We start from the raw sequence: 24540 nt of genomic DNA, 5'->3' as shown, positions 1-24540 counted from the left end.
AAAACAGGATGATGGGCTTTACCTAACACCAGTCAGATACGGATTTGAAATCAACAATTGATGGCCAACCTATTTCAAGGAACCATATCTTTTAAGATTGTACTTAAACTTCATCAGTCTATTCCTCCAACGATCCTCCATTTCCCTCGTCACGGGGGCCACAGAAGAAACATAAATATTCTTTTGATCTCGAACATGGCACAGTTCGGAGATTTTTTGTGCTTCATACTCTCGCAGCGGCGCCTTCTTCAGTTTTCCCCATTGTTGCTGGACATCGGTGCAGCTCAGGTCGTCCAAATCTCGACATTCGATACTGAAAAAGAAATTTAAAAATATTAACGTAAGTAGAACAACCATTTGAGTTCAGCTAACTATCCATCGAAGGTTAGGTTACTCACCGGCATAGGTACAGCATCACGGCCACCACGTGCTTGCACTTTTCTCAGGAACCCGCTGGAGAGCCACACTGTAAACTCTGATCCCTCGACAACCGATCGCCGTAATTCTTAGATAAATCAATCCACAAATCCACGGAATACGGATGCTCAGAAGTCAGGCCCGAGGTGCGAAGAACCAAAGCCTGCACATGAACTTCCGACACTTTTTCCTCCCTTTTCCCCACCGAAATCACCAGGCCAGCATTTAAAACTTCTTCTCCCTCACGCATGGGCCTCACAAACCCTGAGGTTGCTTTCATGACGTCCACAACCGATAATATCTTCAACAACTTACCGTATTCTCACGTTGAAACACATGCAGTAAATATGGCAGAGGATGGAGAGTGTCTGAGTTAGAGTGCTTACAGGCGCGGCCGCTAGGGGCGCTGCGGTAATCTTTGCATCGCCAATGGTATTATTACCATTCAATAAACAAGTAATTTATCACTTTAGACAAATCACATTGATGAAGTAAGCAAAAGCATAGCTTTGTGAATCTAAGTTCACATCTACTTGGAGATGAACTCTTGGGGACATCCTTAGGTTGTTGATTCATAAGTCACCGGAGATTCATTTTCACTCACAGTATGTACTTTTCCACCGGCTTAAATGAACTGATTAAGAATTAGGAAAGACCCCACAGTCTTTCTTACTAATGTCAGTCATTAAGTTGGTTGACTGCATTGATGTTTTGAACTCTAGGAGTTGATGGTACAATTTTTCATGTGTTCCCTAAAAAACCAACTCATTTTAACGAGGAAATTCAATTGCCTATGATAATGTCTGTCAAGGATAAAAATTATAACACTATACGCATCATTTCGTCAGTAGCTTTTCCTTGGCAGGTACCTCTACACAAGCGATAAGTGAAAGATGCTTAAAAAATAATGCATTGAAAAGAAATTTTTAGTAATAGTTGTAGTGTAGTTTTAGTAATACAAAAAAGTTGGGAATATTACACTAGCTACAGATTAACCTTACGTCCTTGTGGGTAAAATATATTTATTTATTTATTTATTTAGTTATTTCATCACCAAAGACGGCACAAAGGCCTTTACATTTACATCAAGATTGTTACTTTGTATAATAAAAATAAGATCAAATTAACAAATACGATATTTTTTCAAAGCCATATGGTATTTCCATAGTCTCCTACCACATGATATAACAATTAACTAACCATCTGAATACGTAATTCTTCATCATTCTCTATCATCGGAATGCTTAATTTACATTACCAGCTAATTATCGGATTTCTTCTTTGGAAAATATAAAATGTAATTACAATTGATCGTATATAAATTCTTTCTATTTTTATTTGGATCCCAGGTTTACTCCATTTGCTCTGTAGCCTTCAGTGCCTTTTTTCTTAGTTAAAATTCTTCCACTACATTTTTGTCTTACTGTACATCCACCTTATTTCAAATAATCTTTTTCTTCAGCTATTCTGATGCTGTAGTTGCTTGAAGCTCTTCTATTCTTTGGGTTATTTCTACAATACGTATTGCTTGGAAACATTGAATTGAAGTTCGTACTTATTAAGCGTAAAATACCTCAAAAATATGACAAAGTACATTTCACTTAAGTACCTCAAAATTAATATATTAACTTATTTTAGGTAAAGAACTAAGTTTGCATATGCCAGATTGGAATGGTCTCGGTAGCGTCTGTGAGAGAGCTTGCGGTTCAATGCGGTTGTTATCGAGGACTCCGCGAAAATTATGCAGATGTGGTACATACATGGGCGTGAAACAGTCCTCCGAAAAATTCTTCCGGTCCCACGTCGCCCCAACTGCCTACACCCGTTAAAAAATAAAAAACCCGCTCCCCCATCTCGGCCGCATCACATCCGCCGCACCTCGACCCCGCCGCACACACCTCATGACGGCATAAATCGTGACCGCTCCGCAAACATCCCCGCAGACTCCGAATGCGCCAAGGAGAGCGCCTTCCCCCGCCTAACCTCACTCCCTCCCGCGCAACCCCTTCCTTCCCGCCAACTATAAAAGATGGCGAAGGCTGGGAATTAGCATAATCACAATAATTCCGGCCAGCTGACAGGAGCAGTCTCTCCCGCTTCCTTCCCTCCCCGTGCCAACACTTCCTCGGATCCCTTTCTCCTCCGCGCCCAACCCATCCAACCGTTTCTTTGATTCCCGAAAAGAAAATATTTATGCGCGAAGTAAAAATGCGAGAAAAAATATGACGGCCTCGTCGTCGTCTTCCCATCCATTTTTTCACTTCGTCTACCTCCTAAGATCTCACCAAAACTATCCGTGGGGACGACTATCTCCTCCCTCTTCAACTGCTCCCTCTGTGCCGTCGCCCACCGTGGCGGAGATCCTCCTTCCCCTTTACTCACCGTGGAACGCAACTGCCCCTCTTCCCCACCCTCACCTCGCCCTCCAAGGTGCACACACTCCGGTGTGCAACTAAAAGTTACGACCGCAAAGGTGGCAGACTGTCAAATATTGAAATAATATTCATCTTCCCTCGACCCCTTCTCCTCACAATCCAGAGATAGAGGGTAATGGTGGGATAGGCAAGGCGTTCGAGGAAAGAGGCAGCGTGTCTCTCGGGCGGACGCGCAAATAAAAATCCTATTTGGTTCCCTCTCCCCACCAGATATGCCTTTTTCTTGGAGTAATTAAAATTTTTGAGACTCATGAGCAGCCCTTCACGGTATCTTATCATGCGCAGCTACAAGAAGTTGCGAAGTGAGTGCGATTCTTGCTCGGTAAAAAAGCGATTTTTATGGCAAGTGTACCTCCACTCCGTCTAACAGTCGCTGTAAAAGTGTGCATTGACTCACACATTTAATTACATGATTTTTTTGTGACTTTTGGGCCATTGAGGATGTCCTACCGAACTTTTATGGCCTCCCATTGTAAGATATTAATTAATTACGGGCCTATCACTTCAAAGTGTGCAGGTCACATTTATGCCGGAGAGCTGAAAGTAGCGGATAGCCCGGTCTTGAGCACTTATAGAATCAGTGTGTGCAGTAGTATTTTCGCTTTCTCCAATATGCAATTTCTTCAAGTGAAATAATTAATGACGAAATATCACAGGTTTTCTTGTGGATAAATACGCTAAAAATCGGGTTATCATCCGGTTGACTGGATCCATCGCCTATAATACATTTTTAATACCCGAGTAGATTAATTTATATTCCAACTGCAATTTAATTTAATCACTCATGAATCAAAGTGTCTTCAACATAGTTTACATTTGTTTCTTTATATTGCATTACAATAACTACTCTTTAATGCGGCAAAGTTAGGTCATACGTTATTTCAGAGCTATGAAACGAGACTTCTCGCACTTAAAATTTGCAAAATAAAACATTAGGTCCTTCCACTCAGAGACGACAATTCGTGTCGGCAGTGGTTAAGTGCAAGTAGTATCCTAAATTACACACTATCTTGTAGTTTTAGAAACATTTGTTACTAGCATTGTATTATGCTATAAATAATTATGGTTCGGAGGAATCTGGTTGTTGACAGTATAAGTTTAAAGTTAGTGTCTGTTTCCAAGTTCAAATTCCTTCTTAAAAACTTTTACCGATACCACTGCTGCAGATACTATGGATAATGAAGATCGTCGAGTTCCGGTACATTTTGTTTTGCTTTTATCCACATAAAGAGACTTCGGGAACCATGAAAAGAGGTTAAGCGCCTCAGCGAGACATCGCCGGAGTAAACTTCAGTGTGGAAAAAAAGTGTGTACGGTGGATTTTGAGAAAAGAGAGAATGAAAACGGCTTTCTGCTCTTTGCCTCTAGTCACGTCCGCAGAAACTTACGTCGCGCGGCGCCACCTGGCGGAGGAAAGTAAAAAGAGAGCGCAGGCAGACCGTCTCCCCCATAAATGGCCGTCTTTATATTCAACGGGCTGAGAGTTGGTCCCCTCATACATTTACTCATACTTACAAAAAGAATATGGCCGTAACTGAATTTCCGTCCTGAAAATCGCGTTCCTTTTCAAAGCTCAAGTTCGTGATATAAATATTACCTGAAAACCAAACATGTGGAATTTCTTTTAAACACCCATCTTCCTTAAATACCCTGTAAACTCTAAAATCACCAGGTATATAATTACTGAATATCTTGAAATGGTAGGTTGGCTGAAAACCTTATGATTTCACCAGTGATGATGAATTAAATTATTAAGTCTCCTCAATATTAAAAGAATAATAATTTGATCTATCAAATGAATTTTTACCGTCTTCTTTTTCAAAATTTGATCCGTTCTAAAGCGCGAACTATAAGTTTACTGTTACAACATTTTGCATGCCTTAAAGTTAGGCAGTCATTGCAGATATAACTAATATACTGACTGACCATAATAAAAGGATCTCAACTGGATATTTAAGACGGATCAGCTTTAAGGTATTATAAAGCGAATTCCTAAGGGAATTCTCACACGCTACCAATTGAAAAAAATCCACACAAATGGACGTGAGTGATGTTAAACTTGAATGATTGTCTCCCCACTTTTGATGATCATATTCACCTCTCGCAATCAAAGGAAAACTGGTTCCCCTCGACGTAAACTGCCACTACGGTAACATCAAAGGAGAGAACCTTGCACCTCAAGTGAGAGATTCCCTTGATACTCCCGCCACACCTCCGGCGCGACACCTTTTATCCCTTCCTCGACCTTTACCACACCCTACTCCTCTCCACCCAACCCCGCCACGTCATCGCTACAACAAGCAGGGCGCTGCGTTGACAACTGCCGCCGCCACTGTCAGCCCCGGAAAGATGGATGGACGGCGAATGGAAATCATGGACCCCTCTGCCAAACCCCTCTCCAATTCATCCCCCCCTTTTCTCCCTCCCCTCCAATCCCACGTCGTCATCCGACCCTAAAAACCCTGTCCCCCACCCCACCCTCCTGAGCTAGGATCGCATCCGGGTTTTGGCCGAGTGATTCCCTTAAAAGAGCGACCGAGGCGACCCGCGCTCAGCCCTTCCTTAAGCGCGTCTTCTTCCCCCTCCTTGCAATTACGAAATTTCCATCGCGTTCTTACCTCAGGGGGGGGGGGGCTCAAGAGAGTGAACCGAGTCATTCTTCCGGTTTCAGGGTGCGCCCAATTCGGAACAGGGACTGTATGAGATGTCGAACGACCCCCACACCCGATTTTGTTTCTTAGCCGTACTTCACATCACGCCTCACCTTTTTCCTCGGCGAGTGTCACCCATTCCCTGATGTAACTCCAGTAGTACTCGTTCCCCTTCTCGTTCTTGGCATGAAAATTCCACGGAAATAATTGGAGCTCCTATCCGTTTCTGTCCTGCATCAGGGAATTATGTGGTTTAAAAAATATCCTCACAACCCCCATGTAGAAGAGCCGACGCTCCCCGACGAGTCCTTGTTTCGTGAAGGTGATTGATGGCCTGCGAGAATTAAAAACCGCAAAAGGTAGCCTTAAGCTAGATACAGTTTCACGGTCAATATCCGGAATATCTCCCCGCAATTTAATTTTCTGAGAACTTTTCGGCCATAAGCAAACCTTTGAATGCGAACGTCAGTAATATGAATTCTTAAAATTGCCATAATGCTGTTTTTTCATATAAGAAAACAAATACATATATCACAGACTAACTACTGATAGAAATGGAATGATTAACAGATGATTTAACTCTCTCCCCTTCTTGGCAATTCTGCATTGTAATTTCGCAACAGTTTAGTGGAACAATATTATTGAAAGGAAAAGCAACACTTTTCTTTGGTATTCGATTTATTTGAAGCTGCTGATTTTGTCATAAATAATCTCAAATTACTCCACAATTTATACAATAAAAGTAAAAAATAAGTACTTCACTCTCCAAGCAATCAGCAAGGGTGGAACACATGATTTATAACAAACATTTTCCAATATTAATAAAGTTTTGGTACATTCTAATATACTTTGTACGGTACTGCAATATGAAATAAGTCTTTCTCTCTCTCTCTTTACCCTGTAAATCCTTAAGTAAATTTTACACTCACCGCCAATAATAACATGATAGAACATAGCATTAGATGCGTAGGCATATCAATCACTCGCAGCTTATATATTGACCCTTTTTCAATGACTTTCTACATGTTAGTAGCTTAATAATGCTCTCTTAGGAGAAAATAATTCTGAGTTCGCGAAATAGCTTACACAACCACGCAAAAATACAACAACTGATATCCATGACCCCACAACAGTTTCATTCGGCCACTTATAACACTATCACTCACAAATAAAGCAGAGCAAATGCGAAGGAGGGAAATCACTGCCATATAATCACACGGCCTTCATTCACAGTTCCATGAGACTTGAGGGAGGCGACTGCTTACTAGGTCTCTCTCCTGACGATTGCATCAGAAGGTCGTCAAAATGGGGATGCCAAAGTTGCTCGTCCCTTCGCTGCACACTCGTCGATCCAGTTTGATCGAATCCAGGATTTCCGTAGTGCACCCTATTCACCTTCGTAGCATTCACGATGTTGTTGATATCAGAACTCGACTGCTGGAAACCATCTTTTCGGGACCAATGTTGGCTATTGTACATTTTCCCGCCTTTGCTGAGGTTAGCAAAACCTGACGGAAAAATTTGTTCCAACGCAGGCATTTCGAGGTTCCTACTCGTCTCGTAAGTTGTAGCTGAATTTGGCGACTGACCGTTCTGCGGGGAATACTGCACGTGACCAGATCCGCACGGATTAGCCTTGATGCCGCCTTGGTACTCCACCGTTGAAGTCACCAGATTCTCGTGACTTCCAGAGACGGTTTTGCTGTAACCACTCGCGTTGAATATAGTCTCGGAAAAATCAGTGCTCGACTGGTCGCTCACGACGCTATTTTCGGCACCGAATGATCCACCTAAGTTAGAGGAGCTATTGAATGCCAATTCGCTGTTACTCGTGCTGAAAAAAGTATCCACGCCATCTGGGCTCCGAGAGGGTACGCGGGGACTTTCGGCCATTATCGTCTCGAAATCGCTTTGAATCTGCTCATCTGGCTCTTTGCCATGGCTCTCAGTGGTGTGGTTACTTGATTGGTCCGGTGCTCCACCCATGGTCGCTCCGGATAGAACGTTGGGTAAATTTCCGGGGTTGTAGGATTTGGTGGCTCCATCAGAGGCCGTGACAGGTGATGCCCCGGTGAGGGAAAATGGAGATACGGAGCTACCAGGGGATGAAGACGAGGACACCATGTGGTGAGGTGAGGAGATCTGTTGGCCCGCGGACGCATGAAGGACCATTTCCTGTCCACCATCGGGCAATGAGGGATCACCTGGGTTGCCGGACTTGCCTCGCTGCTCCTTTTTGAACTTCATTCGGCGATTTTGGAACCAAATTTTGATCTGCCTCTCGGTCAAGTTCAGCATGGACGCCATCTCTATCCTTCTGGGACGACACAAATACCGGTTGAAGTGGAATTCCTTTTCTAGTTCCACCAACTGTCCGCTGGTGTATGCGGTGCGGGCTCTCTTGGGAGATGGTGATGTGGTGGAGATAGCTGAGGCGCTCGACGTGCTGGGCGAGGAGTCCTCTAATCCATTTGGGTTGCTTCCATCGAAGCAATCTGAAGCGAAAAAGAAAAATACTTGATCAGTAACGCAGTAATAGTGGGCGTCTGCGACTCCACATCATCATGAACCTCCTCAAAATTTTTGTAATAGATTACGAATCATAAAAAGACTAAACCTCCAATAGATTTTTTTCTATCTGCTAGAGCAGTAAAATATCCTACCCTGTAAACGTGATTAACAAAACAAGATTATTAAAAAAATAATGTTTACTTTTCACTCAGGCAATATCACCTTCTGTAAACTATCTCTCCTACTAATCGCTGAACAAATTTCTTTGTTAACAATTAAAGATATACAAATATCATATAAAAGTTTTAGAGAAATTGAAATATACCAAAAAATTCGTGATGAAACAAAATGAAGGATGAAATACTGTGCCTCGTGGACCTGGTCGATAAGTCGAGTAATCGTTTCCCAGTATCGTTACCTTGTACCGTAGAGTAAGTATATTCTTACTCTATGCTTATTCTTCAAAGATGTACACTTAAAATTAGCTAATTATGTATATTTTTTTTATATTCCTTATCTATCTCATTTTCCCTTCTACACTGAAAGTCGTATTGGCATGAATGCTCATAAGTAACGGTATCAATCAAAGATATGAGTGCACTCCACGTTGGGAATAAAATCAACGCCCACCCCTTCCGCCAACACTAGTCGAATAAAACGATTCAGCGATCATAGATGCGCACTTGCCACACTCTCGATGGGTTCGGAGGGCAGGGAAGAGCATTGCCACGTGAGAGAATAGTAGGATGTTTGGTGCCTAGCAGAGAGGAGGGCGAGGTTTAGAGGGCTGACGGCATCAGAGGGGAGTCAGGCATCGGGAGAGAGAGCGAGCGGGTTTATGAATAAAACAAAAGTCAAAAAGAGAGAGATTGGGGGAGGGGGGGGGGACGGGAAGAAAGGAAGAAAGAGCGCATGGCGCACCCTTCGCTCGGATCCAGGAAAAGGAACTTTTTCCCTCCCGCGCCCCCCCCCCCCTCCCCCTCGGGCGCTAACCCCCGAGCACTCCCTCCATTTTCTCGAAACGCCCTTTTCCTATTTTTTCTTCTTCACTATCGCTCCCCCCCCCCCCCCCCCCCCTTCCTCCAAACCAACGTCTTACGGCTGCAACAAAAGAAAACGGAAGGAAGAGTGGCGAGAGGGTGAGGTGGCGGTGGGGAGGGTGTGGATTCCTGTGGAGGAGATTTGAGGAGCAGAGAGCCGAGGTCCGCCCAAACCCTCTTTCTCCCGCCCTCTTTTTTTCTCATCGAGGAGGCGAGAGATGGCAAAAAGGGGGAGCTCCATAGGCTCGACGCCGGAAGGTGGAGTTGGTTCAAAAGAACGATACGGGAAGAATAGCGGAAACAAAAGAATGATGCGGGGCGAGGACGGGAGTCTGGGATATTCCCGAGGGAGAGAAGTATAGCGATACCCACTTCCCACGAAAAAGAAAGGAAAAGCATATTCCCGCCGATCTTCCAAGCCGACTCGCTCAACTTATTCCCTTTTTTTCCCTCTATACAGAGAGCGCATTCCGCAGCCCCCCCCCTCCCCCCAGAACCTCCGCTTGTAATTATGGTGCGTTGTGCTATTCATTTATTGCCAAAATTCTTTTCCTTATTTCTTTAAAGGGATTATGGTGGCTAATAATATCCAATAAGGCTTATTTAATGCAGAACCTTTATTTAGCAAACAGCTTCTCACGACGTCATAATATCACCATCTCAGTACTTTCATTGCTAATGGAGTATTGCATGTGCCAGTAAGTCAGTGACTGATAACTCGTGTATGGTGGGGCATAAATAGTCTCCAAATGAAGAGACACTGAATACACCTCTCTTTGAAAATTAGGGAAAAAAATAACTGATGTGCCATTCATCCAGCGAGAGAGTAAATCGGAGATTCAGCATCGCAAATCGATGCACAAACAATCGGAAACATGTTAATCCCGTGTATTAGAATCATGAGACTTCGCTCGTAGCTTTTTGATATGCAGTCTTGCTGTATGTGCTATATAATTTAATAATTCAAAGGCAAATGTAAAACATTCGCCAAAATTATGAACTTTGCATTATAGGAATGGGCCGAAAGCTAAATATTTTCGATTAACCAAGCTACGAGATAGGAGAGGGATAATAAGGGGATCAATTAGAGGAAGATCAAGCGGTATCCAAGCTGCAAGATATTCAATATGAAAGCCATTACGATTCCCTAGATGCTGTCTCGACTACTCTAAATGCTAAAAGTAAGTGCTCATTTCTGCTTTACATAACAACAAAGAACATTTTTAGATATACTGTGGGATCGTGCTCCATTATGTATGCTCTCATGAAAAATAGTCTCACCTGCCGTTGAAGGTGAATTTTTTTAAACTTATTATCTTTTTAAAAAAAAGGCATCCATAGATTCCTTTATGAAGAGCTGAAATACATGACAAAACATTTAATTCACCCTGATGATTACGGAAACTGAAACGGCGTAGTTCAGACATTTACTATCCACAGGTATCGATTTTCTTGGTCAAAGTCGCAGAAAAAAGTAGAAAAGCACATTTTAAGCACCTCCTGCTAATAAAATGACGACAGCGTATTTTGGGCCTACGCTACGGTGCATGCCCACTCTCATTCGTTGATAGTTCAAGGAAATCGCCATTCTCCGTTGATTCGGTACGCTTGGATTAATTTAAAACCTATTTAGGAGGTTACCCGTACAACAAAATATCTCTTTATTATTTTTCGCGGGACGAAACCCTTCCAGAAAACTCGTATCCATTATCGGTGCTGCTTCCAAGCTCTTCCCATCCTTCCCAAAATTTCCCAGAAGGCATCTCCTGTCATATATATGGCGTTCGCATTGTGCAGCAGGATGAGGGCCCTGACACCATGACAAATTGAAGTGTGACGGGGCGGCGAGAGTGATGCCTCGATACATGAAGTATCTTTTAAGCTCGCACGAACTGGGGAAATAAGCTGTAACAGCGTTTTCTTCGAAATATACCACCCATCGGTGACTCTCTGAACGCCACGGTCTCTCCAGAGTATGTTTTCATTACAAGGACACGCCTCTGAAAAACAGTTGCAATCAGCAGACTAAGTCACGAGTGCTGCATTAGGTAGTGGTTGATATTGTTTACGATCCTCCACTGGAAATATAAAAAAACTATAGCTTTATTTTCTCTTCAATATCTACGTTCCGGAAAATTAGTTTATTAAATTTGGATCTCGTTTTTTTCTGACTATTTTGTAACTCGCCTACGAATTCATAATCGGTGCAGCATTTTTTTAAACTACGTGTTTTGAACAACCTAAAATGCTAGGAGTGACAAAACTGTCACCACTTTGCGAATTTTTTGCTATTATATATATCTCCCAGCGCGCTAGCCTTAGATGGCTAGAGCAATTGAGAAGGGATATCTTTAAGAGCAACATGGAGAACATCATATAAGAACTCCACTACAATTCCAGGTCCGACAGAAACGATAAATTAAAAGAGATATTTTGCGGTAAGTTTAGGTATTGGAATTCGTTTTTACCCCGTATGATAAAGGACTTTAACAAATGCGAGACATAATTTTCGTTAGAGCATTTCCTTCTTATGTGTAAACGGCTGGTATTCTAATAACCCCGCCGCAAGCCTAATGAGGAGGCTTGGGGGTTAGTATGTAGATTTTAAAAAGCCTTAGAAAAACATATGTTTATCTTTCAAACCTTTTCTGGAGCAGTCTACAGCTGTTGTAATTAATGCTCCGACTGGATATTATTGTTCTTGTTTTTTAGTTCAACGAGATGTTTTTTCCGAATATTAAAATTTATGGAGTTATACTATTTGTTCTCTACTCACTCATCACGGCGTCTACATCCATATCCCAACAATTCTATCTATGGGGCGCCCATCCTCTCATTCTGAGCTATACAGTACGTTTGAATAGCGAAGGTATAGACATCATTCATCAACTGTCATTATAATCAGAATCAGAGGCGTAACTAGGAATATGCTTTGGGGGGATGAAAGGGTTTGAGGGGGGACGAGAGGAGTTAGTGGGGGCTACCACCCCGGTAAACCAGGAAAGATCAGGAAATATTTTCAAAAATAACATGCCTGAAAATGTATTTTAAATCATTTTCGCAGTCAAAATTTAACTTCAAGCAGATACAGTTATTACATATCAAATCCAGACAAGATTTATAAATGAATTTTTGATTTCTCACACACTTTGGGGGGGATGCATCCCATCGTCCCCCTCCCATAGTTACGCCTTGATCAGAATGGAGTCATTACGAGCAATATAGTGTTGAGATATTTCATGGCCATTGAAACAGTCCAATATAATTTCTTTCCCAAAGACATAACTTTCGAGTGAGACAGCGGGTGAATACAACGATAATTAAAATTTTACACAGCTTTTCCTTAAACAGGAGTCCCTTCAAAGCACTGATTAATGAACAAAATTTAACGGTTGAGCTACCCTTTACTTGAACAGAAATTTGGTCTAAATTACTCCATATAACGCTGCCAAAAGCGGTAAACAGTTATGAACAGCCATTTTAATGCATGGTAAAATTGGAAAGTGGCGGGAGAGTAGCGGGACTGAAACATAAAAACTCCCACATGATCCAAGATCTCTTGAAATAAGTATAAATAGAAGAATTTTTTCTAAGAACAGGGTGTATTTTGCCGATTTTCTTAACAAAATAATTTAAAACAACTAGGCATACCAAAAAATTGGTATGCCTATAATACAACATTTGTTTTTTTTATTAAATAAGAATTATGAAATAGCCGAAAGTAGTATCGTATCCACCTCTCACGAAGGCCTTTTCAATTTAAAAAGTACTATAAAACATTCCGGATACAACAAAATACAGATAAACTCCGAAATCACCCGAGCTGCATGAAACTTGCACTTCAAGGAAGCACTCAAACGGCACCCGGCAGTGAAAAACCTTGACGCTTGGACAGGTGATAAGATTCTTCGACCCAAAGATGGAAAACATCGGAGGCACTTGTCTAGCTCCTGGAAAATACTCATCATTGTCTCTCGCACTATCGCGTTCGCATTTTCGTTGACCTAAATTTTATCACCTGATGGCTTTTAAAAATCGAGTCAAAACTTCCTTCCCTGTCTGTCACGAAATAAGTCTTCCACTCTCGACCACCCCTCCCCCGTCTCACATCCTTAGGGAGTGACCTAGCTAAGAATTTCGAAACTCAGAGCAAACAAAAAATCAAAACCAGAGGCTCTCTTGCGTTTCCTTCGTGTCGTGCACAATCTTCCTAACAAAACGATGACACTGTCATGGACATGAGTTACGAAATTGCGGTGGTGCATTTGAAATAAATTATGCAGGCATGGAGTGAATTACATTCTACCAAAGAACGCACATTGACAATTGTTGGTGGGTACGCTTAAGAACCTTACTGTATTGGGCTCCATTAAGTTAAGAGTGATTTACCTTAATAAGTACAATTGCCATCAGAAACTCGCCAACAAGTGCTCGACGGCATTTTCATTTTTGTTAGGATGCACCTATTATCAATTCAAAGTGAAAAAAATCATAGATCTTGTTTTCCGCGGTTTTTCATGCTTAGTGACACTAGAATAACGACCTTTCTTGTGCTGTATCTATTACGAATAGTATCAATGTACGAGGAACTCTCACAGCCAACATTTTGTACAACATACCACTGACAGAGTTGTATCACTTTCAGTCACCACATGGGTGTGTGACCGACCGTAATTATACTCTGGTATGCACTATGTTATATTGTTTTGAATACGCATACATCAACACATGTATGAAAGAGGCCTGCAATAGTTTTCATCTAGTAAATGCCATTGAAAGTTTTTCAATACGTTTTCCAACTACATAACTTTAAACTAACCATCTCTCAAAAATCATCGTGTTAGTTTCCATGACCATTTCGATAACGCATAGCAGATTCTCAATCGTTAATTGGTTTGAGTTTTAATCATATCTCCATAAAGAAACTCGGATATTACTTTCTTTATAGTATAAACAGAAACCTGATAGTTTGTATTCGAGTGCTTTAAGCCGAGTAGTTGTAATAATAAGTTATCCCACTGTCATTAACCGTGTTTCCTAGCTTTTCGCAGACTTCGCTCTCTGCTGAGGAAGGATCTCAGGTCAAAAGACTACTGGCTAGCAATGCACTTATCTTTATTGCGATTTGAGCTTAAATGGAAATATTTAGGGGAAAACTATTTTCTGTGCGGACTTATTTGCTCGTAAATATAATGTGGCTGAAAATATGTCACTTATTTACGAGCCAATCTGTCCAAATGACATCATTTGACGGTAATTTTTCTCCCCGTCCTTTCTCCTTTACTCATCTTATCAACTTTTTGGATCTACGAGAACAGCTAGTCTTCTCCATGCGAAAGTAAGTCAGCTAAATACGATGCATTCACATTCATTTTTATTGTCCCAGGTTTTAACGTATAATACCATAGGAATTGCAAAAAGGATGTCTTTTCCACGTCCTCAAAAGATGAAACAGGAATTAGAAAATTTTAAAAAATGTCCACATTATAAACTTAGTTGGTTATGCCAGTTTCTTTAGCAATCGAAATCGACGAAGTTTCGCCTAACACCGTGAAATCTATTCGTCATTCAGCTCAAAAAGACAATGATATCTCCCACAATGAACGCATTAGGCGGTGAATTACTGAAAGATATTATTTTAAACTGGATTTTTTCGCAGATATCCTTATGGCTATGTATTAAACCTACATCAGATTGAAGTTTAATGTTAAGTCAGTGGATCCGGCCGGAAGGTACGTCATAATTTTTTCTTAAACCGCTTACCCAAAGGGAAATGTTCCATAAAATCACCTTGCGATCACCCACAATCACAAACAAGGATGTAGTCGTGATCCTTTCACATGGTACACCGCTAGCTATTGTGAATATACACAATAAAACACATCCCTTTGAGCCTATTAACAACTTTTCCTGGTTAAAATAGTCGGTTTTCAGTAGAATCCAATTTATCATCAGATAAACAAGGCTGATGCATTGTTTATTCTGTAAATGTTTTCCGAATACTAAATGAATAGTATTCTGTATTTTAAACCTAATATTTTTTCCATTTGTTATGACATTCAGCCATTGCATATACCCATGTAACCCAATTTTGAACACAATGGACGAAATTAGTCATTGGAAAGGAATTTGCACTCATCCCGCATGATTGACTCGACTTTCGCAAATACGAATTTCCGCAATGTCATCATGATTTCAGGTTACCAAATCTGTCATTCTCAAAACTTTTCCAATGCTTCCAAAATAAATGCAGACAACGCAATGAATCCTGAATTAAGAAGCCCTTCGACAGGAAAGTAGTAAGTGCTATTAGTAAATGCTAATATTGAGTGTTACAATTTGGCGACCATTGAGATTAAATTTGTCTGCTGCGTCCCCTTGGATACTTTTCTGGAAAGTTCTCTACACTGTTGCCGAGTAAAACACTGAGCACAAGAAAATAGATGACATTGACCCTCAAGAGTCTGCATTACTCCCGGGCGCGAAGGTTGGCTTCCAGAGGTGAAAAACAAGGGCATCTCTTGGCGAGAGAGGTGTTTTCCCCACCGTGTTTGTTATATTTCCAGCCCAGTCCAAATTCCATCGGAAGAGAAGTCGCTGGATACGCAAGGCCTATTCCTTCCGTGGAAAGTGTGCTTATTATGGAGAAGGACACCGTTCATATTGTTCAATGAGCAAATGATACCTAATTATATGCGAAATGAAAAAGTCTCCTCCAACTTTCACGTATTTTATGGAAATTGATGTTCATTCCATAAATAATGTGGTATTAGGGATGTTCGTAGGGATTTAAAAGCCCTTACTACGGTGCAAACGATAAGAGAGAAAACTGATGAAACTGATGATTTAATAAGGATAAATAGGGCCGATATTACCACTACAGCCTTGAGTCGTGCATCTCAGACGATGGTATACTAATGAATGAATAAAATTAGCCAGAATGGATTCAGAAGATAACGCGAAGGGAAATATTTTATGCAATATGAATGTCTAAAACTGCTCTCTCAAATGATTCCCAGGGAAAACCTTAGCACTCAAGGAACAGTACTCATCTGGTACGAGGTGAAAGGTAGCAATATTCAGTGGTAGCGTTGCTCGAAACATGAAACCCCCTGCCAAACACCCTAGAGGTGGCTCGCAGGGTATTATGTAGATGTATATAATATCCCTGATTTTATATGTTTTATCTATTGTTTATTTTCATATGTTATATGGTTTTCACATATTTTTGAGAAATGTAAAAGAAATATCAAAATTTTCTCAGAAATAAATCCTTGCTGAGGAAAATCTCCTTTCTGGTTAGTTTTTCACCTAAATCATTTTTCCTTCGAAATTATACATTATCTAATTCCCTGAAAAAAAACCACTTCGAAGTATAATATTCAATTAGGTGCTGATAAATAATTACGCAATTTATATATTGTTAGGGAATGTGGGATGTCAACTAAATGAGAAATTAAACTAAAGTGAATGGACAAGAGTAATAAAGTTCCATGAAGCTTCATAACAATTCACCAGATCCACTACGAGCCTCACGATAGACTGAACTCCTGGTCTCTGTGGCACAGATGCCAGGACCTGAATGAGGAGAAGCTGTAGTTGAGGGCTAATACATGTCGTGTGGCTATGCAGCCGGGTGAAACGGTCCAGGAGTTTAGGAGGGAACGCCTTCAGATGGGCTTGAAGGGTGTGTGTATGCGCTGCCACGTTAGGGACTAAGGAATGAAGGTGACCATGAAAGGGAGAGATCAACGTGAATGCAGTAGCCAAGAAAAGGGTTGAGCGCTCAGGAAGTTCTTTTGAAACTGCAGCGGAGGATCGGCGTATGAGTGATGACCCCGTTGCTATTTTCTCGACAAATCCCCATGTGCCATCGACAAAGTTACGCAATCGCAGGTGTCAGCATGATCAAAGTGATGTTGTCGTACGATGATGCTGGCCCTATGATGATACAAATTGAGCATGGCTGAAATGAAAGATTACGTTCGCATGAAAATAGCCGATGCTTGTAAATTGCTGGTAATTGTGAGCACGAGGGATTTTCGGAGCGGTAGCGCACATAACATTCGATAACCATCCATTCTTCCCGTTTACAGAACATGCAATAGAAAATATTCATCTAACTCTCAGCACGCTTTCAACAATCAGATATTAACTTAAAAACAGGATACCAAGAGATAAACAAAAAAAAACATAGCATATCATCTTTTTCCTACAAATTTTCATTTTTTTCTTATGATACATACGGTCACTAAATATTCTATCGAGTAAATTAACCTTCCCAATTTGAGCATGCAGTATGACATTGTACGAAAGCGCATTTTTTTCAACGGATAAATTATCATTTAATCAAATACCAATAGTTTGAATATGGCAGTATTTGAATTGCCGAATTTAGAAGGTATTTAGGTCGATTTTCTGGCTTAGAATAGAAAGTTTTGCATATAGAAATGTTGCGAGGATTACAAAAGCATGTAAAAATTTATTAATTTGGTCAAAGGTAAAAAGAAATGGATTAAGAGTTGGATAATACGAGTCTTTCGTCTTTTTGATTTTGTCGCTTTTATCATACTCGGCTTCATGAAAATAAGATCTGGGCCCCACTTTCGGCCACCATAGGTCTACCTGCCAAGTGAATAATTCCAATTAAAATTGCTCCGCTTGTGCTAACAATGCGATGGTACACCCTGAACAGGCACACAATGTTCGATTCTTATTAGTGTGTCCAGCACAAAAATTCCATCCAAAATTACGTGCGCGTAATAGGGATGTCGTAAATGTAGATATTATTCTGCTCCTTCCAAACTTCTTCGGCGTTTAAATAGTAGCTGCACTAAGAGTCATTTCATATATTTGACAGCAGGTGGATTTCCGATTACATGAATTCAGATGATTATACTATATTTGTTCGGTGGTATTTACGCTGCTTTGAAGCATGCCAAATGCAAGAATTTGAGTTTCCATATCTGGGATATGTGTTGACTCATAGTACCATGCGGAATTTCATGCTCAAGGAAAAGCTGTCAAAAATTCACGTCAAGCAATTTCTGCTGCTACTCAAGGAAGGTAAACATTCAAGGAAGGCAGTCAAATTTAATGCGTCAGTTGGTATACCTACATCGATGCATGAGGATTTAGATAGAGTTACTATCCAGATCATGCTCTGCCTTGTCAAAAATATGACGTTAATACTCGATAACGAAACGGAACAGCAAACGCGATCACTCGTTTAAAAAATTTAAACATTTGAAAATCAATACATACACGCAAGAAATCGTCGCAATTTTACATCTCTATTACGTTCAGTCGGTGGCTGCTGAATATTTATCAACATCCTATGCTGAGTATAGTTATGCAAGTCATTAAGCAAACATGTGCTCACGCTGGAGACAACTCTTATGAAGCATGGGTATGCTTAATTCCATGCAAAACATCGACTTATATGATATTAAATTGCTGCCTTGAAAAAATGTTGACGCTTACGCAATGTTTTCATTGCATTTATAAGTTAATATTTCCAGGTAAAAAGTATAGTTTATATCTTACAATCTTTTCAGAAAATTCTTATAAGTATCTGTTTCTCATGGCCAAATAGATGTCCGAGCCCACTCTATAGACTGAGTACACAATCATGCTAGGAGAAAAAACAATAGCAACCATAAATTTGCGGACTTAACGCAGTGAAAAGTTTCTATCAAAAATTGAATTCTTATCATTCATATTCATCGATTAATAAGCCATAATTTGTAGATGCATATTTGGCACTGAATTTTTACGTTGAAGAATTGAGGTACTTGGCATCAAAATATCTCAGAAACATAGATTAAATACCTTTCATGTTTAGGATTTTAGTCATTGAAAGATCATAATAACGTAGTACTTACTGGTTGAGGAAGTAATGGGGTTTGCTTTGCGTGAATCCTGCGATGGCTGCCGTCGTCCTTGCTTGGCTGAGGATGAAGCCTTACTCTTCGATGCCCTCTCATCTCTCGGTCCACTTTTGGATAATCCTTTCCCCGAAGAAGCAGCGACATCGCCACTCATCCACCGTTGCACTTTGGAAGCCGCCTCTTGGTGGCACAGTTGATTCTCGCTGATTTTAGGGGAAGCGCAGAAACCATGTGACAGGCATTGATGTCTCCTGAAAACCGTTTCTCCACTCGGAATCGACTGGGTCGATTGCATCGGGGCATGACTCCAGGGATGCTGGATGGGGTCACTGCCGTTGACGCTGAAGGCCCTGGAGAGCGCTCCGTCGTACTGCGACCGCGGAACTTGCTCGATCGGTGCCCCGCTTCCTGTGTGGCTGATGACAACGGACGGTGTGTGGCAAAACACGTCCCCTTGCGAATGCACGATCGGGAAGTGTTGATAACCGTTCACTGGCTGAGATATGTGATCCCCGTATACACCAGTATCTCCGTACCTCCCCGGAACCGTTGACCCCACCTTTCCCGACCCCACCAAATCGACACCGATTGTGCCCGCACCATAAGACCCGTAATTGGCCACAGACACCGGCACGTTACCCTTATGGAATGATTGGTAAGAGTCCTCCTGCGATGGTGCACCATGCGGAAATTGGTGCGGTATGTACGTCGGGTAATATCCGCCGACTGTGAAGTTGGGCACGGGTGGAGCCGGCGACTCCTCCCAGCTCTGGTAACTATAATCGGCGATGCGGTCCCTGAAGTATTCCACCCGCCCGCTGCCGCCCCCGGGAACGCCCGTCACCAGTCCGTTGGTCATCTCTTCGTCCGCGTATATTTCGAATCCTATGAGCGTGTCCTCCGAACCGTCCTGCTCTGAAGTCGTCGAGGAATGAGTGCTGGCTTCGACTTGTCCCTCGAGTAAGTGGTCATCGGGGGTGGAGGCATTCCCGCCGTTCACTTCGACTCCCGCCCCCTCCACGGCGACCGCCTCCCCCTCCTCCTCCGCGAACGGTTCCCGTGCAACCCTTTCTCCTGCGTCTAGGACTTCGCCCCCGCCGTCTCCAGGGCACCCCGCGGTTCCGAGGGACTCGGCTGTCGCCACTGCCTCCCCTTCCACCTCGGCTTCCATTTCCCCGCCTCCGCTGACGGCTTAACACGCGGACGAGTCCCCAACGCTGACGCCCCCTCAAGGTCCCCGATTGCGAAGGATGACGCAAGGACGAGTCAGTGGGCAAGCAGCCGGCATCTCCCCCAAGCTCCTTCCTCCATCCTCAACCACTCCCGAGCTGATTTTTCCTGGAATGAGAAGTAGATATAGCTTAGTATACAAAGACAATGCCGCAGAAGTCTGACGACGAGAGCGGTTAAACAGCAAAGCAAACCACCTACGGCAACGCCAGTCTGTTTCCTATTGAGCATTATCTTTTTCCGGCGATAAATTTACTAACTAGGGTCGTTTACGTTTAGGTTGTTTGACGGAAGAACTCATGAGGACATGACGTTTGCTCTTGCCATGGGGATGATGACCAACAGTGATGCCATTTTTTTCAACCTGTTGTATATAACACTCTAGTCTGCTTGGATGTGGTCTAGGGTCTCTTATGGTCTAGACGAAGATGTCATTTCCTGGATTAGAGAATTTTTGAGCGACCGCGTCCAAAGAGTAGTATTAGACGGTGCAGTCTCCAATGAGGTTAGAGTGACTTCTGGCGTTCCTCAGGGTAGTGTCATTGGCCCACTCCTATTCCTTCTTTATATAAACGACATTGGCGAAGTAGTGCAGAGTAAGTTACGATTATTTGCAGACGACGCTGTAGTTTACAGAGAAATTCGTTCCAGCAAAGATATAGATGAACTAACGAATGACCTTGCTGCTATCCAAGCTTGGTGCGAAGCTTGGCAGTTAGAATTAAATTTGGAAAAATGCGTCGTAATGAATTTCTGGAAGAAGAATAACTCCCTACAGCGTAACTATGTCATTCGGGGCACCCAGTTAAAGGCAGTTGAATCTGTGAAATATCTAGGGGTTAGACTCAATAATGATCTATCGTGGAATAAACATATTCGAGAAGTAACCGGTCAAGCTAATCGTAAAATGGGTTTTGTTAAAAGAATATTAGGAAAGTGCGACGACAAAGTGAGAGAAATTAGCTACTTTTCCCTCGTTAGACCACATTTGGAATACGCTGCCAGTGTTTGGGACCCTCATGAAAAAGGCTTAATAACAGAGTTAGAACGCGTGCAAAGAAGAGCTGCCAGGTATGTGAAAGGTCGTTACGATAGTCTTGTTAGTGTGACTGACCTCTTGGATAAACTCGGATGGGAATCTCTGTCGGACCGTAGATTGAAAAATAGACTAAACCTTTTAGATAAATTCAAGAGCAGTGTCTTTTCTGACGAAGTTAACCATATCTTGCGGACGCCAACGTACTACGGAAGATCAGATCATATAAATAAAATAAGAGAGATAGATTGCAGAACAGACAGATTCAGAATGTCATTTTTTCCACGATCAATAAGAGATTATAACGGCAGCAATAGACCTCGTAAATAGATTGCATGACTTGTAGTGTAGCCTACTAACCTATGTAAAACTTACTGCATGTTTCTGAATTTCTATTCTATATTCTATTTCTAACAGCATATAGTAGTATAGTTTGTTATTATACGGGACGTTTCTTGGACGGTGTGGTGTGCATGTGGGAGTCCAAATGCATGCTGCATGCTGGTGATTGATCACCCCCTGCCAAACACCCTAGAGGTGGCTCGCAGGGTAATTTGTAGATGTAGATGTAGATGTGTAATGCACGGGGATGAGTTTTCACCAATATGCAATACGCTTCTGGTGCACTTTGTGATTAAATTTCAATGGTGGTTCAGGTTTTACCTTGTATTTTTCACGTACAAGTGATATTTTTCTAAACATATTTACGAATAACTTTACCCAGCAATTATTCAGCGTAGTCTTGCGAAATCCTGTCAAGTTAGTTTTGCTATTTTGATTTTTGATCAAATGACGTCATGGTTGATGTCATTGTTTTTATATTATAAGTGTATTTATAACTTTTTTCACAAGCATTTTCGTTCATAATGCATTGCTTCACCCCCTATAAAATAATCTTTATCAAAGTCGTACTGTACAGGGAAGGTTTATGGTATTTCGTTGGGGATAATTATTTTTACCCAATTACTTTTTGCGGAATAACTGTCAATAGGATCAGAATTCTCAGTCATGGGCTATGATAACCTGGATTACTCCTTGAAAATTGAGTATCAAATTATATATCTCCTCTCCCCTGACTAAACACACCAAAGGAGGCTCATACTGTATCGTGTAGAAGTTAATATATCCCTGCCTCCGGATAACTCCCTAACTAACATTTGGGTAAAACTTCCTTTTGACAAAATATTTTTTATAAATTGAAAAAAAAACATATTTTGTGGTTGCCTTTAGGTGTCATTTCATAATCTTGTGACAATATTAAGAATTTGTTCAATTCAATAGACTAAGACCCTACAGACGGGAGTGTTGTGTAAAAATTAAAATGTGGTGACTTTGTATACACACAATACCCAATGAACCACCCCAAGAGTGTTTTGTTTCAAGTGAGCTTTTGCCAACATTCAACACGCTAAATGTGCGCTTGATAGCTATTAAAAAGATGTCGGTGACGCTCGTAAATTCTTAGCTGACTAATCTTTCAATATTAGTGATTATGTTAATTTTCACTTATTATTACCGAATAACATTCCCAGTAGCACGAACAAGCCAACATATAATCAGCTTTTCTAGTACAACCTAAGTTAGTAATACATTTTATTCTGGTTCTAAATGGTGTTGTAGCAGAATGAATATTGTATCCATGCTGAGAGTAAACACCTACTATATTAATCTATTACACTTCTCTCACATTAGATGTAGATGTGGGGACCACCACATGTAGGATTGCTATTGTGGGGAGAAAAAACACCCCCTGCCGGACACCTTTCAGATACCGTACCTTGGGTAGGTATGTAATTTCATGAAATTTTATTCTACTTAAAGAGAGAGAATAAAAACTGATTCTGTATTGTGAAAAATCCATCCATTTTACTTATTCTAACCGGTGACTTCGGTTGCAAAAAAAAGTTTTGAAGGACAGACCCTGAAGTATACATTTTAATTTTACCAGGGTTTGGAATAATTTCACATATTATTGCACAAGAAAGAGGTAAAAAGGAGACATTTGGAGTACTAGGAATAATTTATGCTATAATTGCAATTGGAATTCTAGGGTGTATTCTTATGCTGCCCTTAGGTAGATTTCAAGGCTTTTGTTGGAATTTCCTGGTCTTGTGGAGACGGAAATTCGCCCGTCCCATCCCCATTTCTCCCTGGGCCAACCTGAAGTACGTATGTCTCGTGGCCGTGAGTAGAGGTGAGTTGCTTTTTCCAAAGGGGCAGGCGGGAAAGGGTAGGAGACAGCCATGAGGTAAGGATGGTTTATGAGAAAAGCGTTGCGTGGATACTAGAGTCTTCACCCGACCATACTCTAATATAAATATAGACGTTGAAGGTTAAAGCCGAGGTAGAGGTAAAGCAAGAGTTTTTCCAAATCGGTGACTGGAAAATGCGGGACATCGCTGAAATCAATCGAGTACCTACATCTGATGATCTGATGGGATCGGAAGGTTTACAGAAGCGTAGAGCGAAGTAAAGGCGAAATTTACTAAGTAAATTTGGAGAAAATGTTTCCTCAGACGGTAAAAACATATCCTGCGTTTACCGTCGTGCTATGGTAGACGTGATCACTATAAGAGACTCAAAGAAATTAACTCCAAAACATAGTCATTTAAAATGTCATTCTTCCCTATAACTATTGAGGATAGAAACGGTGTCTCAATTGATAGAATTAATGGCGTCACTTGCTAGGACGACTCATTGCATGCGTTAATTATTCTATTTACTGACTTTGCATGGATTTGCTATAGGAATTACTAGCCATGTACTTGGTAATTAGAGTTAAATCTTCAGAAATGTGTAGTAACGAATTTTTGGAAAAAGAAATACTTTCCGAAAGAAACTTAGTCAATAAATCGAGCTAATTTATTGAAGGTAAACGTATTTAGCAGTAACTCTTATCCACGACTTATCTTAGTGAAAGTACAATCAGGAAATTTTCCGGCAGGGTAATCGTAAATTAGTATTTATGAAACGCATTCTTGGAAAATGCCATGAAAAATTAAGAGATCGATGTTAATATTCTCTCGCAAAAACCTGATTTGGAGGAAGCTGCTAGTAAATGAGATCCGTATGAAAAAGGAATGGTTTCGCATGTACCCATTCAGAGATCTGCATCTACATAATACCCTGCGAGCCACCTGGCTGGGGGTTATCAATCACCAGCAAGCACCATACGAGAGGATTCCCAAATACACACCACACGGGTAATACAAAGGCGAGCAGCAAGATTTTATTTATTGTAACAAAAATAAAATTAATTTAACTGAATAAATTAGGAATTACTTAAGAATGGACAGATCTAACCCATCAACGGGTAAAAATTTACATTAA

At 41.2% G+C, this 24540-nt stretch overlaps 1 protein-coding gene across 1 annotated transcript; it reads right to left on the bottom strand.

The window, feature by feature from the left end:
- Positions 1-6523: 6523 nt before the first annotated feature.
- Positions 6524-20244, bottom strand: LOC124158699 (homeotic protein deformed-like). The gene is made up of 2 exons (XM_046533940.1): positions 18939-20244; positions 6524-7998 (listed from the first exon to the last, which is right to left on the bottom strand). The coding sequence occupies exons 1-2, from the start codon at positions 20113-20115 to the stop codon at positions 6731-6733; spliced, it is 2445 nt and encodes an 814-aa protein (XP_046389896.1). The 5' UTR covers positions 20116-20244; the 3' UTR covers positions 6524-6730.
- Between the last annotated feature and the right edge of the window lie 4296 nt (positions 20245-24540).

Source organism: Ischnura elegans, chromosome 1 (genome assembly GCF_921293095.1).
Source record: "Ischnura elegans chromosome 1, ioIscEleg1.1, whole genome shotgun sequence".
Lineage (NCBI taxonomy): Eukaryota > Metazoa > Arthropoda > Insecta > Odonata > Coenagrionidae > Ischnura > Ischnura elegans.
Note: the sequence above shows the minus strand (reverse complement) of the source record. Positions and strands in the feature narration are given on the sequence as shown.